Source organism: Corvus moneduloides, chromosome 9 (genome assembly GCF_009650955.1).
Source record: "Corvus moneduloides isolate bCorMon1 chromosome 9, bCorMon1.pri, whole genome shotgun sequence".
In the NCBI taxonomy this organism is placed as follows: domain Eukaryota; kingdom Metazoa; phylum Chordata; class Aves; order Passeriformes; family Corvidae; genus Corvus; species Corvus moneduloides.
In genome coordinates this window covers 27,450,383-27,468,467 of record NC_045484.1, presented here as the reverse complement: position 1 = coordinate 27,468,467, position 18,085 = coordinate 27,450,383, and the positions used below count along the sequence as shown (strand labels likewise).

The window sequence follows — 18,085 nt, the reverse complement described above, 5'->3', positions numbered from 1 at the left end:
GAAGGATAAGGATTTTTTTTTCATGCCTGTGAGAGTATTTATATCTTTATATATAGCTATATATAGGCACAGATATATATTAAAAGGCCCCAAAGGACCTGCAAATTTACTGAATTATGCAAGTTACAATTAAGGTAAAATATATGGTATATATTTATTATTACTATCCAAACCAAAGCAAACTGTGGTTGTAGTACAGTATTAACAGGAAATGTGCAGGCTATTAGTTATTGAAACACACATGCCTGAGCTACTGCCTGGGAATTTTAGTGTATCCAGCTGAGTTCCTGCTGTAAGTTGTTCAGTGTTTCACCTTCCACACAGAAGGCATCACCTTTTAGGCTCTAATGCATTATCTGTTTAATTTGTATCAGGAATGATTCCCCCTCTCTTATAACAACCTGAGTATCACAGCAACCTAATCAGCAGGCAGATATTCAGGAGAGAACTAAAAACACAGCTCTGGGGACTGGACAGTTTCGCTGACGAAAATCTCCCCTTGAGCGTGCCAGAGTACATTCACACATGCACACACACACAGAGGGTAATATTTTAGGGACCAGCTTGAGCTGTGAGGATTGTGATGAATATTTTAAGGACACAGATCCCCATGTTGGCCACTTGTGCTAACATAGCCAGATCTTTCTGCTGAGCAAAGTTCTTTCCTAGCTGAAAACTGTGTCTTAACTTACAGGAAACACATTAAATTCCCCGTTTGGGGGAGATGGAGCAGAACGTAGCGGATTTTTACGGTGAAGTGCTCAACTTTGTGAAACTCTCTTGATGCAGAGGAGGCAGCAATGCTCAAGTGTTCCCTGGAGCTGTCAGGGTTTCAGCTCAGGTTCCTGCTCCTAGGATACTGCTGCCCACAGCCAGCAATGTTTGCTGAGCTCCAGCACCGGGGCAGCCGTGCCCAGCGGGAGCAGCGAGCTGGCAGCTCCACACACTGCTCAGCATTCCCAGCTGGAGCAGGGCCTGCACCCCTCTGGCCTTGCAGGGGACCTCACCGCCCTTAACCACTCATCTCAAAGGTTTCGAAGCACGAACCCTCTCACAACTGTTGAGCTCACACACAGGAAAGGAATGCAAGAGTGTGAGTGGGGACAAGCACTGCTTTAAAAATAACAATAAAAACTTAAAATTCTTCTCCCATGGTTAAGATTTAAGTAGCCTCTGGGAGTAGTTAAACTGGGTAGGGAAGCTGGGGTTTTCAGTATTCCCTCAGCTGGATACCTAAGTGTACCATTTTTGTTCGACAAGCAACATGGTTGCATAGAATTTAGAAACACGATGGCCCATCCTGACAAAGCACTCGGAGCAGCCCGGCAGGTCTCTATGGGGTGCTGCGTTTCCCAGCAGTAGCCAGGACAAGACATTCCAAGAGCAGGCAGAGGAAACCCAACACAGGCAATTGCATAGGACTCGCTCCCCAGAAGCATTTCCCTCCCCTATTCAGAGTGGTTTCTGGCTCATCCCGGCATTGGAGTTTTTAGTACATCTTTTGTTTCTCTTTTAAATATGTGTGTGGTCATTACCCATATAAATGTCACTATCATGAGCTCTTTAGTTATTATCTTTCCAACGAAAACAACTGCAATCTTTTTAATCTCTTCAGATAGAAGCATTTCCAGGCTTCTAAGAGCGTTGCTGGCGCGTGGAGGACGCTGTCTCTGTCCCTGTGTGCCGGAGGAGGGGCCGGTGGCTGGGCTGCAGTCCCTGCTCGTGGCCGGGCTGTGCCGCAGCCTCGGCAGAGCCGGAGCGAGGGCTCCCGTGTGCTGTGGCAGCCCTGGCTGGGAGCCGCCGCTCGGCACAGGCGGGCCCGCAGAGCGCCCGCAGGGAACGCGGCTCACGACGGCTTCCTGAGCCCGACCGCGGCCCCACTGAGCCCTCTGAGGAAAAGCTGCGGCCTCAGGGGAGCTGGGCCTGGCGTTTGGCTGCTGCTGAGCAAATGAACTCGGTGTTTCCTCCTGCATCTGCTCCTCAGCAGCGCGGGCTCCAGAGAGCGTTTTGTCCCTGACCTGAAGGGACCACAGGTCGCCCCAGCACCCCCCGGTCCCTTTTTGGCACCCCTGCAGCCCCAGGCCTTTTCCAAACCAGAACAAATAAGATATTTTTCTCTTTACATGTTGGCTCTTAGAATTCGACTTTAGTCCTCTTTATTTTACATATTACTGGTCAGCACTTCCTGGGGGTGGGTATCTTTCTCAGAAAAAAAAACTGTTTTCTGGTTCTTGTGTATTTGAGTCAAAAATATCCTTGCCTTCACCCATCCAGCAATACTAGTTTAATTTTTCAGTTTAGTTTGGGGATATTCAGTCTCTGTGGTTTGTATTTTAGGTCGTTTCCTTCTTTTGGGACATAGAATTACTTCAGATTAGGCTAGGCTTAGATCAGTTGATTTAAACCCCTTTTAATATTTAGAGCATCACTGTGACAGCTTTCGGCAGTGTTTCTCTGCCTCCCATGTTAAATTTGGCTAAGCTGTTGTCACCATTAATTCACAGTTCCCTGTGTTTACTTCTTGCACACTCCCATGTAGTGCTTAGCCCTCAGTCGAGCACAGCCTCACTCCCAAGGTCAATCCAACTGCTCCAAGACGTAGTTGTGCGAAATGATGGTTTATGGTGTTTGAACAGCTTGTGCAGGGGTAGAGGAGACACAAGTGAGAGACTGAAGTTTTTATTTAGTTAATTCTTTGTCTGCCTCCAGTGGTTTGTACTTGGTATTTTTTTCCAGCTTGGTGACATCTATTACAACCTGCAGAGGTTGTTTATTTCTCTGCCTCGGGGCCTGTAGCTGGGAAGTTTCCACAGGGTGGCTGTCAGACAGTGAGGTGGATTTTGCATCATCTGAAGGTTCTGGTGCTGCTCAAAGAGATGCTTCTTAGGTTTAGCAAAAGTTCCAGAGGCGGCAGAGTGTATTGAGAACTCCCTATGCTGCCTGTGCTATTTGACAGGGCACCACTGGGCTGTGGAGCACAGGGCCCCTTGTCACAGCTGTACGAGAAGCACTCTTTGCTCATCTTCAGAGTGAAACTAAGGCTTTTCTTTGTCTTGGCTGCAGCTTGACCCTGTTACAGCTTTACCCTGTTACAGCTACGAAGGCACTTAAACAATTTACTTGCATTTACTCATTCTGACTACATTTTCCACTTCTGTTTCTGGACATGCATCTCAGCTCACAAAATTCTAAATTAAACTGAGCTGTGTTTAGGTTGTTCACTGAGGAGTGTTGTCATTCTGATCCTGTCATTATGGCGCGTACAGGAAGTCAGTATAAAGGAAAAGAATTCCTTGTCTAACTCTCTTTCCTCCTAGCAAATATCTGAAGGTAGCACTGCATTGTTGTCCTTTTTTTTTTTCCAATATAATTTGTACCTGCAAAACAGACTTCTCTATAATTTGGCCATTATAGAAATAGTTCATTCAAATATTTCATTTTCCCATGTTATGATGTGATATGTGAAGTTTTTCTGTTTTTTCTTTTTCTAGGCTTGCTCCCAACATAATCTCTCCACTTGTCAGCCCCCTGAAAGCTTTAGTTTCACCCTCCCTCTTGCAGAAACATGGCTCTCCATCATCCCACAGCCAGTCACCCAACGGGCAGCAGTTTTCTGGGATACCAAATACACCATACACCCCATTTCCCAACCAGTCTGTACAGCAGGGATCTCAAGGTAACTCTTCCCTCTTCCTGTTTTTTGCAACTTTTCTAATTCCTAGCTGGAGAGAAAGAGTTAATTTTCGTTTTTCATATTTGGCTAATACTAATTTCAGTGGGAACTCCAGTTTTTAAACTGGATTGGTGTACATACAGATGGAAATTTTCAGACAGGTCCATGCTGTGATACGTTGTCATAATGGGGAAAGCTGTCCCAACAGCAGATTTATTGCATTTATGCAGGTTCTTCAGTAGAAGGCTGCTGGCCATGCACCTCTCCTGGCTGGTCATCCAGCCTGGAGAGTGACCCTGTAAGAGCCATCCAGTCCCAAAATACATGGGCTGAGGCACACCTTGGCAGTGTCCTGCTCAGTCCACTCATAGAAATGCACAAGACATGAAATTAGACAAAGAAAAAAACCCACTTTTCTATTTATTATTTGGCATTTTGGCTTGTGTTACATTATATAATAATATGTAAATGCACTCTGTACAACTGCAGAGTGCCTGTGGGATTTGAGGACAGGAATGGGAGCAGTAAGCAGCTGTCCCACAGCTTAATTTAAAACATTTTTTGTTCTAAATTGCTCAGCCTTTTTAATTGGGAGCTTAAATACCTATTCTGGAGTTCTGCTGTGGGAACTAATTAATGTTCCTGAAATTTTTGAGGCACAAATTAGCAAGAGATGTTATTATCACAGATTCTTCCAGTAACAGGAGCTTGCATATTTCAGAAATCTGTTATGCAATCCAGATGGTGAGCTGCTAAAGTGTGGTAAATATTCCCAATAAAGAAGTGTGCAGGACATCTGTCTGCTTGCAAGAGCCTGAGCACAAACCCATGAGCAGCTCTCAGCTGGAATGGGGTTGGGTATCCCAGCAGTTCCCTCTGTCCCCCGTTCTCTGAGCAGTGCTTTTGCTCTTTGGTTGGACAGGCTTAGTCTGAAAAGTTAAAGCATATTATATTTAATGATTTGTGCTGAAGGAAAAACTAACTCAACCTGATGCTCAACAGATTATTCAATTTAAAAAGATTAACTCTGTAAGGGAAAAGTGGCAGATTTATGATAGCATATAATGATATATGATTATGTTGCTATAATGAGCTAAATAACTACAAGCCACAAGAGGAAAGTTTAGCAGCTCATTACTATGGCAGAAACAAATGCATAGACAGAACAAGTTTTGAACCACTTAAATAAATTGACTTTATTCCTTAAGAAAACCACATTTCCCTTTGAATGAATTGTTGCTTTCTAAGTGTTATGTCATGTGGTTTTGAAAAAGCAATAATTTTCCACTTTGGCCAAATGTTGAAGTATTATTATAAATTCATTATGGAAATGGTCATTCCAAAATCAGTTTTGATTAGCAGCCTTTGAAACCAATTATCTGTAACCTGTACTTAGCTGTACTTGCTCTACATTTTTTTTTGCCTCGCAGTTCATTAATAGCACATTTTTCTAATGGAATCTGTAATAATTTGGGAGTTTTGAGTTTTTGCCAAAAAAAGGTACACCACATAAGGCTAGTGTAGAACCAGGCATCTGTACAGAAGCACATAAACATTGTGGAATTTTTAGGAGATGGCAGCTTTGTCAGGCTGGTAGCAGAAATATTGATAATGAAAGAACAAGCTGACATTATTTATATGTTTAAACCTAGCTGTAGTAAGATCACATGGAAATTATTACATGCTGAAAGAATTTGGCAGGCAATGGAATCCTGTAGTTATTTATACCTGACATGATTTCTTGTCAGAAATTTTATGGAATTTGAAAAGCTGAGATTTATTTGCAAATACATGTAAATGACATGACATAACAAGATGGCATTTATTAGGCATATTCCAATTATTTGCTCATTACATCATTCATTTTAAAGCTGCTTGAAGTTTTCTAAAGGCTGTGCCTTAGAGAAGCAGAGGCAGCCAGTGCACTGTGTGAAGTGGCTAAGTGCAGCTTTTCTGCCACAAATTATTTCAAAGCAAAATTTAACTAAATGTTATGTTTGGAACTCAGTTTATTCCTTTATGAACTGTTATATTTCTACATCTACTGTACATAAAACATTTAACAGTGATCATTTAAACTGACAGGGCATTTAGTAAATTCTTCATGTGAAAATAACCCCAGAAAATTTTTGATTTAAATCAAAACTGAAGGAAAACCTGAAATCCATGTGGCAAAAAAAATATTGGTGAAACACTTATTGCCAAGTTGGTACTACAGACTTGCACTCTAGAAGGAGAAGGGATGTCTGCACTGGACCAGCCTCCTTGCCTACTTTGTATTTTAACCCCCGAAGGGACTCTTTTTTTAAGAACTTGTAAAAAATGTTCCCTGTTTAGTTTACTCTGATCAACCATATGTGGTTGTTAATTGAACACTTGGTTATGGGATTTTAATAATATTTTAATTCCTCATATTTTCTCTGTGAAGCATTTCAAGAAATCTAAAGGAACCACAACTAAATGCCATGAACCCAAAGGGTCAGAAATCCCATTTTTAGTGTCCTGATTTGTTCTGCCTGACCTGTGTTCCTGCTGTACCCTTTCCCTTCCTCACTCCATGTTTCTTCTTTAGTTTTCTACCCGCATTTATCCCACCTGCAGGCATATTACAACAGGGAAGGTGCATTTCTCTGTATTTTCTTTGGGAAGCACTTGGCAGAAATCAGGTCCCAGTGAACTCAGTGGTGCAGTAACACCAGGATTTTCCTACATCCATCTCTTCACTGGGTGGTTCCAGGAACACTTTTTCCTCTGCCTTCTCAGATTATCACACAGTGGTGCTGAGGGATAGATACTGCAATCCAAAAAGAGGATTTCATTGCTTATGGCAGTTCTTTTCCAGACTCTGATTGTGAGGTAGTTCTCTGCTTCAGGTATTTCCAGACAGTGTAACTTAAAATACTTCAAAATAACCTTTCCCCACAGGTCTTGGGAAAACCCTGGATCCAACTACTCTCAATCCAGTTCTGTCATGCTTGGCTGCGCTCTGCTTTTCTAAGCCACTGTGCCAGCCCTGTAGATCATGAAAATATTTAATTGATGTTACAAAGGCAAGCCTGGGAGAACAAGGGAAGGACAGCAGTTACAGGGACAGAGAAAATACCCGTCATGCCTTCCCTAGGAGTGATGTCTATAGCAGGCATTCTGGAAAAAGTTCATTTTTTTTTTCTCTAGCAATGCATCTGAGTGCTCTCTGCAACCAGTTGTGCCTCCTTTGAAGCCAAGTGTCTCTTTTTTTCACTGCTCATCTCAAAAGGATGTATTTTTAGAAGGCTTACAGCAAGGAGTTTGTGTTTTGTAAACAGAAAGGATAATTATCAGAGCCGATCAGTAAAGCACTGTACCTAAAACCACATCAAAAGAGGGCTGTGCTACCTCTCATAAGAGCTCCTTGGTTCTTTGAGCCAGACTCTCCAGGCAGTAAATAGAGATGGCTGTCTGTTTATTCCAAGGAAGGACATGCATCATTTAATGCTCAGATTTCCAAATTTTTGGGCCACCTTCTCCACAGTAGCAAATATGAGCAGCCATAGTACAGTACAGAGTGTGTAGTGTCTTTATCTAAGAGTCATCCATTAGGACTTCACTAATCATAGACTTCAACAATTTAGGTATTTTGTAGTGCATCATACGGTCTCAAGAAATTAATCATCTAATCCTTGCACATTCTGCCAAAGCACATATTAAACTGGGAAACTTCAAAGCAAATCTTTCACCACTCAGTGAGTTTATTGCATTTCTACTCAACAATTGCCTCACTTGGCCTTACTTACTGCCACTTTAGGAAATATGAAGTGACCAGACCCCAAGTTTTGCCTGGTATTGCTTGGTCAGACTTCAGTAGTGGAGGGAAAACGTAGAGAAGTATGGGAGATCTTACTGAACAGGAGAGGGCTTGTACATGGCATAAATTGTAAGGGACACATTCCACCCCATACAGCCCCAGGTACTCTGGGGACAGGCACAGGGATTTAATTTCTGAACAAACAGACTGAAGAGCTGCACAAGCAGCCCAGCAGGGCAAGTCTCTGCTGTGAGTGGGGCCGAGCTGTCAGCTGGAAACGGGGAAATGCGGCTGTGACTGGGATACACTGAACTGCTGCAGGAGTTCCTGAGGAAATGTTTCAGTCTGAGTAGGACTGAGGGAAGAAAGACAACAGCTCCGTATTTTTGCTGGCAGTTAGAGGAAAATCCTGAAGCACTTTCTGCTAGAGTTTAAGCCTAATTTGGTTGACTTCAGCTGCCTTTAAGGGAAGGAGCATTATTCCAGGGAAGGTAGGAAAAGGGGTAGCTGATAGAAATGTGCCGTTAGTGTGCAATGCACCTGCAATCAGGAAGAGGTTATTGAGGCAGGAGGAAGAAAGAGAATTAAATCAGGCCATGTTGGTTTAAATATTGATATACTTTGAGGTCATCCTTATGGGAACAAATTACAATTTCTTTTAGGATGTTGGCACAACTTGTAAAATTACTTCCTCAGCAATTCACATGTCCTTTACTCTTAAATACCTTCTTTTGTTGTCTACAACTCATTCACAACCTTTGATGGCAAAACCCAAACGGATACCAAACTGGGTACTGATAATACAATACTTGGGAAAAAAAAGTAGGATCTAAGAAATGTTCAGTATGTGGGGGACAGAAGTCAAAAATGCCCCAAAAGCAGAATGACTGAGGCAAGCAGAGACCATACAGATCTATGTCAGCACTTTCCAGAAGCAGAAGAGCCTCTGGCTGAGCTCAGTCTTCACCTGACATCCATCTGGAGTCAGTCCTGCACTTCCAGGTCAACTTTACCTGCACACCAACTTTACCTGGCCCCCTGTGTCCAGTGAAAGGGGGTTCATTTGAATCAAGAGCAGTCTGGGAAAGAAGTTTGAGGAACCTGTGAAGGTATTTTGGATAAACAGCGCTGTCTCCAGCAGTGCACAGCACACACCGGATGGGAAAAGACTCAACTGAAAACAAAGCAGTGCTATTCATTTAAATACTGCATTCTTGTATTTAACAGTGATTCATTACAGAGACATTCCCTTAAGAGCTGAGCATAGTGGACCTGATCCAGTGGACAGCTTTCTACTTAGCTTGGAACCAAGGGTGCTGTTGACTGTGTTCAGCTGATCTATTGCTTGAAACAAAGCCCATCCTTGAGATTTTAGCTTGATGGGGATCACAGTCCACAGCACCTTGTGGGACCGAGTCTGATGCAGCTCTTCTGTTACTGCAGTTGATAGAACAGCATGATCATTTTTCCAAAGTTAAAATGGAGGAACTAAACCCCTCCAACAGTCATGAAATGCTGTGGCAGAAGTGGAGGTAATACCATTGCAGGAGGGTTAAATTGTGTGCAATATCTGCTTTCAGGTTACCAAGGCAGCTTTCACTCCATACAAAACTGTTTCCACTATGGAGATTGCTACAGAACAATGGACCAGTCTGTCAGCAGTGATGTGCTCACAGGGGAATCCCATTGCTTCAATCCTCTGAGGCAGAATGGCTATCACATACTCAATGCACCTTTAGCTTCAACAGGTAATTTATTCCACCTATAAAGAATTATCCATATGATATTTGTAGCAGGAGGGGGAAAGAACACATTTAATACTCAGTGTTATGACAAAAATGTGTTTGTATAAAAAATAGCCCTGAAATTCATTTTCATCTATAAAAACCCCAGAAAGAAAGCAATTTTTTTTATTTAATCCTGCTGTATTTGACTGATAGACAAAGTCTTTTCCATTCTGCTGGATGTCATAGGCAACACCTGCCTTCAAGAGAGCTGACAAAACACTTCCCACATTTTTTGTATGGTCTGTTCATTGCACATCTCAGGTGTGCTCAGCAGGCTTTTAAAATCTGGTCAAAGTTATAATGGCAACATTACTATAGTACTGCAATATTTTGGTATTCATTTTTTTTCTACCTTTAAAATTAAGAATTGACAGAATTGCTGAAATCAAACAAAACGTGAGTATTGTCAGAGCCATGAAACACAACCATTTGCTGCAATCTTTACTTACATATGTCCAAGAAAGTTCTCTTCATGTCTGCACTCAGGAGGGCACCTCGGTTAAGAACGATACTGAAAACATATGTTTAAGTGCTTTTTGAATTGGGGCGTGAGTCAGACCACAAAATTAGAGTTGACTTTCCTGTTTGTTTTCTATTAAAGGAGACTCTGTTCAGAGTGAGTGTGCACGCATTTGTCTGCTGTTCCATTCTGGGAAGTGCATGCATCAGTAACCAACACAAGGGAAACGTTTAAGATGAAGTTTCAGCTTCAACTTTGAATTCTTTAGTGTTACTCATAAGTTTGATGTTACTAAAACATAGGTTTTTTTCATGTTAACATCAAATTTCAAGTTTAGATTGACAGCCTGCAATATTTAAAGAACAGACTAAATAAACTTTCCAAAAGAAATTGCAGTAAAAGAATAATACTGTGGCAAGACACCAACTTCAACAACAGTTGATTTTTCTGTCTAGGCCTAAACTATCATGAAATGTTTCTGTTTAGTATTTTTGTTTTTAGAGTGGTTATTGAGCCATGCAAATACTTAAAAGGCTGAAACATAAACATATATGAAATATATAAATCTCATCTCATCTCATCTTTTAGTGGGTAAAATAGAACCATTCAGGTTTGCAAAATTCATCAAGGCTGTGCATTAATTTTTTTCAGGCTTTTATAGCACCATTAATATTAAATGAGATCTCATCTCACAGGAATGCCAAATGTGACTGGCAAACAGCTGTTCCATGAATCACATTAACAGTCAATAAATTTTTATTTTCTGTTCAGGACTTTGGATAGTTTACTCTATCTGGAATCTAATAATGATTTCTGGGGTGTATGCTTATCTTGGGTTTTACCCATCTGTGGTTGTGTATCCACCCTGTATACAGGCTCATCAAATAGAAATTAGCATAACATAAACACTTGCAAAACTTACCAAAATACTGGTCACTCCACTTGGCCCAACATAGATAAACACGCCGAGGTCGTCCTCCAGAACCTCTGGACATTCACTGTGTGCCAGATTTCTGCAGACAGCAGAATCTGACCTGTAAACCAACAGTAAATTAATAAGTCATAGGAAAATGCAGAAATGTAAATAAGTAGAGAATTTGATCTCAAATAATAAAAACATACCTAACAGTAAAGTAGCCACAATTAAGTGGACAGGTTTTCCTGCAGCCAGGACTGGCTGTGTAGGAGGCATCTGTCCCTGGCTGCTGGTGCGGTGCCACATGGCCTTGAGGCCCCTGTGGAGCCTGGGCAGTGTTTGGCTCAGCCCCACCCAGATGTGTTGGCTCAGCCCCACCTTGCAGAGGTGTGGGCAGGTGGAAGAGACAAGGGGAAAGCTAAAGAGAAGGAATTGCCTCATTTTCCACTGAGGCACAGAAAAGCAGTGATTTCCCAATGGCCCCACAGACCCCTCTGTGGAGCAGAGAATGGAGCCAGGTCCAGTGCTTCAACCATGAGGATCGGCCATCCCCACATGGAGTTGCCACTCTGTGTAAGGGCTTGACTTTCTATGTGAGGCACACAGGCAGAGGCATTTGCTAAACTGCATCTTTTTCCATGTGCTCCCTCAGCTGACGATGCTGCTGCTGCTGCTTATTCCAGTTGTGGTAGGTGAGCTTTGGCATCCCTGGGAGCTCAGTCCAAGGGTCAGAACGCTGTGCTGAAGTTCACACAGATGCTTTTCTAAAGACAAAACCCAAATCAGGTGGTACAAGGGAAATCAGAATATATATAAAGGGTGTGAAGGTAAGGGGGCAAACACAGCAGAGGAGAAGTAAGGAGGAGCTGGACTGCAGTAAAATGACCATGTGCATGACTGGCCAGTTGCAAAAGCTGGTTATAGTGGGTCATAATTTTCATGTCCTTTGGGGTACACAAATCTTTGTTTTAGACTCCAGCTGCCATAGCGTCTGGTAGCACAGCAAACCTGCTCATTTCCACAGGGATGTACAGCTCAGGAGGTCTGTAATAGCTGTGGAAGTTTGGCATTATGAAAGAAAGAGAAATTCTTCCTCACCACCATGGCTTTGTGGTAGCCTGGCAAGCAGCAGCCAGCTTGGCCTGGGAAGGGGCTGGTGGGCTTTGATGGGCTGAGGTTCACAGCTCCTTCCATGTGTCCTGTGAGCCTGACCTGCCCCAGCCATGCTTCCTCAGGCCTGCACTATGTGGAGAGCCAGTAAATGTAGGATCCAGATTTCTTCTGGGTCTTAAGAGCATCTGGGAGACACATGGAATATTTTTTCGGAGTGCTATTAGAAGGAAGGACACAAACCAAGAGGACTGCATCACTTTAGTGCACACTTAGAAGGATCGTTGCCCTCTCACTGTTTTGATGTCCTATTCAGATAATGACTGTGAGTCCCAAGAGAGCCATGCTCTGATACTTGCACTTCACTTGCAAGTGCACAGCTTTCCACAGAAATGAATGGGAGCACCAGCCACGATGACACAAACACCCACTGAAGTTTGTGCATCTCCTGGGCAAGGCTTTGATGCTGACCACTGTTGTCTTCCCTTAATGCTGTGCTTAATGCTGAAAGCATTAATGCTAATGCTTTCCTTAATGTCCTGTCCCGTGTGATCCCAGGCCAAAGCTGTGTTGCCCTCCTCACATGCACCGTGGCACTAACTCATGTCCATGCCCTTGTCACTCTTCCAGGCTATGAGGGGATCTCTGAAGCACAGTGTGTATCTGAAGACATGGTCTCCAATGGAACGGATGAAAATGGATTCTTCCAGAACAGCGCCTTTGATCACTGCTTGAATCACATTCCTTCCATCTACACAGATACCTAAGAGCAGTGCTGGCCTTGTTTCCTTTATTGTACCTATAACTGCGTATGTAATAACAAAGGTGTTGTTCAAGTACTTTTATTTAGTCTGTATCCCTATGTGTGCTCATTTAAATGAACACCTCACATTTACCAAACCATTTTATACATGAATAGTCTGTATAAAATAATATTGGAACCTGTTCCTTTGCTGTGGCACTTTGAAATTCATGCTTTAAGGGAATGAGGAGCATTTCAAGCAGCTTGTTTTGTAAGTTCTCTCAGTAAAGTGTAAATGTAAGTTATATAATAAACTTGTAAAGAAGAGGTTTTTCTTCTTGGAAAGTATGTTTCAATTTGAGAATGTTGTTCCCTTTAATCAGTTTTCATTTAACTTGTTGGCTCAGTCTTCTCTTTTTTCTTTTTTTTTTTTTTAACTAAAAGGATTTTTTTAATCACAGACCTCATGTATATAAAGATCTACATTTGCTCAGCTGGTTTTGTATTTTCAGTTTTACAAGAAAGCATTAAAAACTGGAAACAAGTGTACTGTCATTTCTTAACACCATTGGGCTCCCTGATACTGCATTCTTAACATGCCTGAGAGGGATTTTAACAAAGCAGTGACATCTCAGTCACTGTGACATTAAAATAGCCCACGTGTAAGTGAAGAAAACCAAGCAGCTTCCAGTGGAACAGGGGGTCATATGCAGCAGTTTGGTTCCTGTCACTGTGGCCTTGGCCCCAATGGGCTGCACTTCCCAGTGTAGTGATGATTCCTGGGAGAGACACATCCTGCAAGGGGCCAGGTGCTCCCAGTTTGTGCCAAGCAGGCCTGTTGGAGCTGAGCTCCTGAAAAGTGTCCCATGGAGGTCTGGGAGAACAGTAAGGAAAAACTAACTAAAAAAAAAAAGTCTCATTTACAAACCATTGCAAGTTAGGCGTAAAGAGCGGTGTACAGACTGTGCATCAGTCCATGTCTGCTCACTTACAGAGCTACCCAGGCTGCCACAGGGCACCACTGAAAAGCCCAAACTGGGCTGAAGCCAGTCTGTGGCTGAGGACGGTGCTTTCGTTTTTTCGTCTTTTCGTCTTTTCTCTCCCCAGAAACATGGAACACAGCTCAGGTCCAACAGGGCACCTGTGTCCCAGTGCCAGAACCCTGCAGCTTTGCTGCTATGGGAGCATCAGGATCCCTGGTGTTCCTGTGCCTCTCCTCAGCCCCCACAGCCTCTGCAAACACAGAAACCCTCCCTGTGCCAAGATTGATCCAGGGTAACCACAGAGCCTACACGGTGCACTTGCATCTCCAGGGCCAGGTTGCACCTTGTTAGTGCACTTGAAGGGGCCTCTGTATCCAATTTAGCTTTCTGTCCTCTAGAAATTTGAATGAAACTTAGACATTCAGGAAGTTTTAGTCACTACAGAACAAGGTTTGTGGGGTTACGTGACCGGACCCCCCCTGTTTTAGTAAGGGTTCCTCAAGCTCTCTGGCTCTCAAGGACACCCAGTGCCAGCTGCAAACCCATTAATTGTGGCCAAGCAGCCCTGGCAGCACTGACTCATCATTCCTCTCCTAGAACTGAAATGCAGAAAGGCTCCAAATTGAGCTCTAAGCCTGCACACGTGGCTTTGCTTCTGATCATGGCCACATTTGGCTTTCTGTCCTGTTTATTTATTCTGATGCGTCAGAGTTTGGGGTTTTTTTGGTCTCGGACATAAGTGGGCAGAACTGTCTCCCAGAACATTAAACAAGGAGGCAGGTAGTTTAACAACTGCCAAGAAGGAAAAACTAGGGCTTTTGAAGGAACACTTTGAAAAATATCCAAAGCCCAACAAAGCTGTAATGTCTGAGAGAAAAATCAAAATAATTCCTGTGCTGCAATTAGTCGGAAACACAAAAAGGAAATCATGACTTAAAAACAAGATTAATTCAATTTCCTAAAAATTAAATAAATTCTTCTTAAAACGACTTTTTTTTTGTTAAAAATATAAACCAACCAATCCTAAACATATTTGATCAATTACAAAAATACTTATGTCACAACAACCAAGCTGTTCAAAACCACACAATGATTCACAAAGGTTTGGGAAACTTAAAGCATCGCAGCTGGGGTGATGATTTAATTCCACAATCTGTGTGAATCAGGTTTTCTGTAAATTAAAGGATAGATTCAGAGAAATGCAAAGGCACTTGTTTGAGTCTGTATGGTTTGGAAAGTTATCCATAATAAAGCCATTAAAATACACAATAGCACAAGTTAATGGTTACTCATGTGCTGTGTACCTCATTATTTCCTTTTATTACATGTAAGTAGGGAAGTATCTCATGTAAGCTTTTCCTAAAGACACAAAGAAACCTTTCAATAGAATTTATTGCTTGGCAAGTTTCTCGTCGTGGTGCTGTAAAAACCCCAACAACTAATATGTATAATAACTGGAGTAAGGCTTTATATATAATAGTAGAAAATTATTACCCTGTGGAATTAAAATGGAACTGCTGGTTCCAGATACTTTTTCAATCTAAGCAATAGAATTCAACTAATAAATTACAACACTACTTTATAAATAGCTACAAATCATTTCCCCAGTGAATGCAAACCCCATTTACCCCGTGCATGTACTCTGTGTATGCAGGACGCTTTAGGAACAACTGAAATAAGATGACCTTCAGTGGCTGATCAAGCTGGGAGAGAGAAAATTAATTTCAAGTTGACACTGAAGCAGCAAAGGCACTTCTCTGCACTCTCCACCAGCTGGGCTGGAAGCCAAACATTCAGCAGGACTTCGAAGCTTTTAATACAATCAAGCTCAGGCTTTTCATTGTATAGAAAACCAAAATGCTTGTTCTGTTCCTGTCGTGCTGCAGCACCTCACAAGCTACAGAAGTGATGGTCCTGCCGTGCTCCAGAGGGGCCTTTGCAGGTGAGCTAATGAGATGTGCACACAGAATCACAGCATCGTTTAAGCTGGCAAACACCTCCGTGATCATTGAGTCCAACATGTGGCATATAATGACAACACTCTTGTAATGCCCTCATTTCGATGTGGCAACAGGGCACAGGAATGTTCAAGCCCAAAGGCTCAGGTCTGCAGCAGGAATGGCTACAGCCTGCAGCAGGGATCGGATGTGCTCCCAGGGAAAGGATACAGGCAGTGAGTACATTTTCAGATCATATTCTCTACGTGCACACCCAACAGCAGGAACAGCTGCTGCTTGTGGAAAGGCTCCCCTGTTTCTGAGACTGTCCTTTCAACTGGATACATTTTCTAAATGGTAAAAGTCCAAAAAGCCAAATTCCAGAGCACATTAAGAGCACCGGTTTGATACTGCAATAGCTCTAAGTTACGCAAGCAGTGCAAAAAAACCCCAGTGCTTAAAACAACAACCAAGTATGTGAAAATAAACAGCGACTGTAAATTGAATTTAAATTGCATAAGAGAAAAAGATTTCAATGGGTTTTGTTATGATCTTATTAAAACCTGATTTTAGTTCAGCTCTCCAGTAATGTATTTGTATTAAATTAGGTCAGTGCAACAGAAGATGAAAAAACAGCCATCCTATATAATTTAATTCACTGACAGCACAAAGCCATCAGAATATTCCCTCCTGAGATAAGCCCTTCTGAGATCTGCAGAGTTATACTAAAAGCTCCTCTCTGCTTAAATTTCAAAGCAAACTGCAAATTCCCTGAGGTGATTTGGAAGTCCATGGTCCAGAGTCAGCAGAAGGAGGGCTGTAGCCATAGATTGTCACAGCCTTGCAAGGCAGCCTGTCTCGGTTCCATGGGCTGAAAACCACTCAACCATGACAGAATTTTTCTTTAAACCATCAAAACTGTACAAAGTCCCAATGTAGCTAAAGGCCTTACAAGACTGAGCTATTTACCGGATTCCTACTGTGGTGAAATTTGCCCACTCCTTTGGCAAAAAGATTTTTGTAGTGGTAGTGAAGCCAGAAGAAAATAAAACAATTCTTCAGTGCAAATACAGATTTGCTGGCCAGAGCCAGTAACTCTCATTCAAAACCAAGTGACTCAACTTTAAAAGTGTATTTCTGGCCCTGTATTACATAGAAGTTCTCTTCAATTCATCAAGGACACCAAGAAAAGGATTATGCTAATTTTCAAAACTTTTGCAAGTTTGGGCCTTCTTGATTTGAAAGAGTTTCTCCCTCCTTTCTGAGAGTGTGCAACTCTGAACCCTCCAAGTGTGCCTGTGTGGCAGACACTGGACTAGAATGAGCTGTTGGGCACAGGGACAATACAGAGACATGGCCTGTGCAGACACTGGCCTGGGACTGGGCTAGAAAGGGAGTGCTCTGCTCTGCTTTATTGGAGGATTAGACCCATCTTCCCATGCTTTAAGATTCCCTTCATTTCAGAAGGGCAGCAAGACGTCTCGCATCCCCAGGGCAATGGTAACCCAGAGAGCCCCAGAGCAGCTCTTCCCCTCTCAGCGCCTGGGATCAAGTGTGTGGGTCGGACAGCAGAGCCAGGGTTTTCAGTAACTAAGGGAAGGCTTCCTTTCACCCTACTCCAAGTGTCCATGAGTGGTCAGACCAGCACCTTGGCTTCCCCTCAGGTGCTCAGAAGGAAAAGATGCCTCCAAAGGGGGAGTCAGCCTGTCCCAGGAAGGTGTTGAGGAGCCACTGTCTCCACTGATGGACATCAAAATGCAGACATAATAAATACCTCCCAGCACATCTCCTGTGATAAGGAAGGCTGAGCCTGTGCTGTGCCAGTATCCTCCATCCTTTCCAAAACAGCCAGTGCTCCTCTCCGAACCAGAGCATGCCCCACACAGCAATTTGAGCAAACCTGGACACCACTGGGACCAAAAGAAATCCCTCTGAATCAGAGTTTGACCTGAATAAGTGATATTGTTGAATTGCAATGGGCTGAGGAACAGATTTTTAAAGGTGTCTGAATGCCTAAAAACGAAAAAAGAGGGACTAATTGGTTTGGGTTTGTTTGTTTGCTTGTTTTTAACACAACTGCCTTAAATTGCTTTAATTTCATGTTCAGGGTTTTATTTCCTTCTGAGAAATCCTCTTTTGCATCTTCAGGCATATTCTTCAAATCTGGGCTATATTGCATAATGAGTTTTCCTTCCTATCTCTTTGAATTGAGAATCACACATTTGCCTAAGAAATTCTCTGTGGAGCTGAAATCTGTTAGGATTATAAGTACAGGCTGAGCTGGGAACAGGCACTGGAAACTGCCATGAAGACCATGTACAGAAAACAGGGATTCTAGTCACACAAGATACCTGATACAGTTGGCAGGAAGGCAAAGCTAAACAAATGCAGGTTTACATTTTACTATTTAAAGAATAAAATATTCAACTTGAGTTCCATTAACACCTGTCAGGACTTTGGTACATACTCAAATCCACATTTCTAATTTTACTGCTAAATAATCCCAAACTTGGCAGTTAGAAGGTAAAGCAAAATACCCAAGCTAAACATCTGAAGCAAATTGTAGCTCTCTGGAAGAGCCCTTCTGCTGTATAAATGAAGGTCACATGTATAAATGATCAGAAGCTTAAGGAAATATGTCTTCTGCTTTCCTAAATTGATAGCATACATATTGCATTAATATTCCCATATCA

General features: G+C 42.5%; 1 protein-coding gene and 1 long non-coding RNA gene across 5 annotated transcripts in view; one reads left to right on the top strand and one right to left on the bottom strand.

The window, feature by feature from the left end:
• GLIS1 (GLIS family zinc finger 1) overlaps positions 1-13,017 on the top strand; it is a 182,043-nt gene extending 169,026 nt beyond the window's left edge. For all 4 annotated transcript variants that reach the window (XM_032118143.1, XM_032118142.1, XM_032118141.1 and 1 more), the window contains exons 9-11: positions 3,492-3,676; positions 9,038-9,205; positions 12,361-13,017. In XM_032118143.1, the coding sequence (XP_031974034.1) occupies positions 3,492-3,676; positions 9,038-9,205; positions 12,361-12,497 (490 nt within the window). In that variant the 3' untranslated portion in view covers positions 12,498-13,017. The remainder of the gene's footprint in view (positions 1-3,491; positions 3,677-9,037; positions 9,206-12,360) is intronic.
• On the bottom strand, positions 9,214-15,914 carry LOC116448115. Its single transcript, XR_004241811.1, has 3 exons — positions 15,659-15,914; positions 10,627-10,738; positions 9,214-9,755 (listed from the first exon to the last, which is right to left on the bottom strand). It is a non-coding gene; the product is annotated as an uncharacterized LOC116448115 (long non-coding RNA).
• Between the last annotated feature and the right edge of the window lie 2,171 nt (positions 15,915-18,085).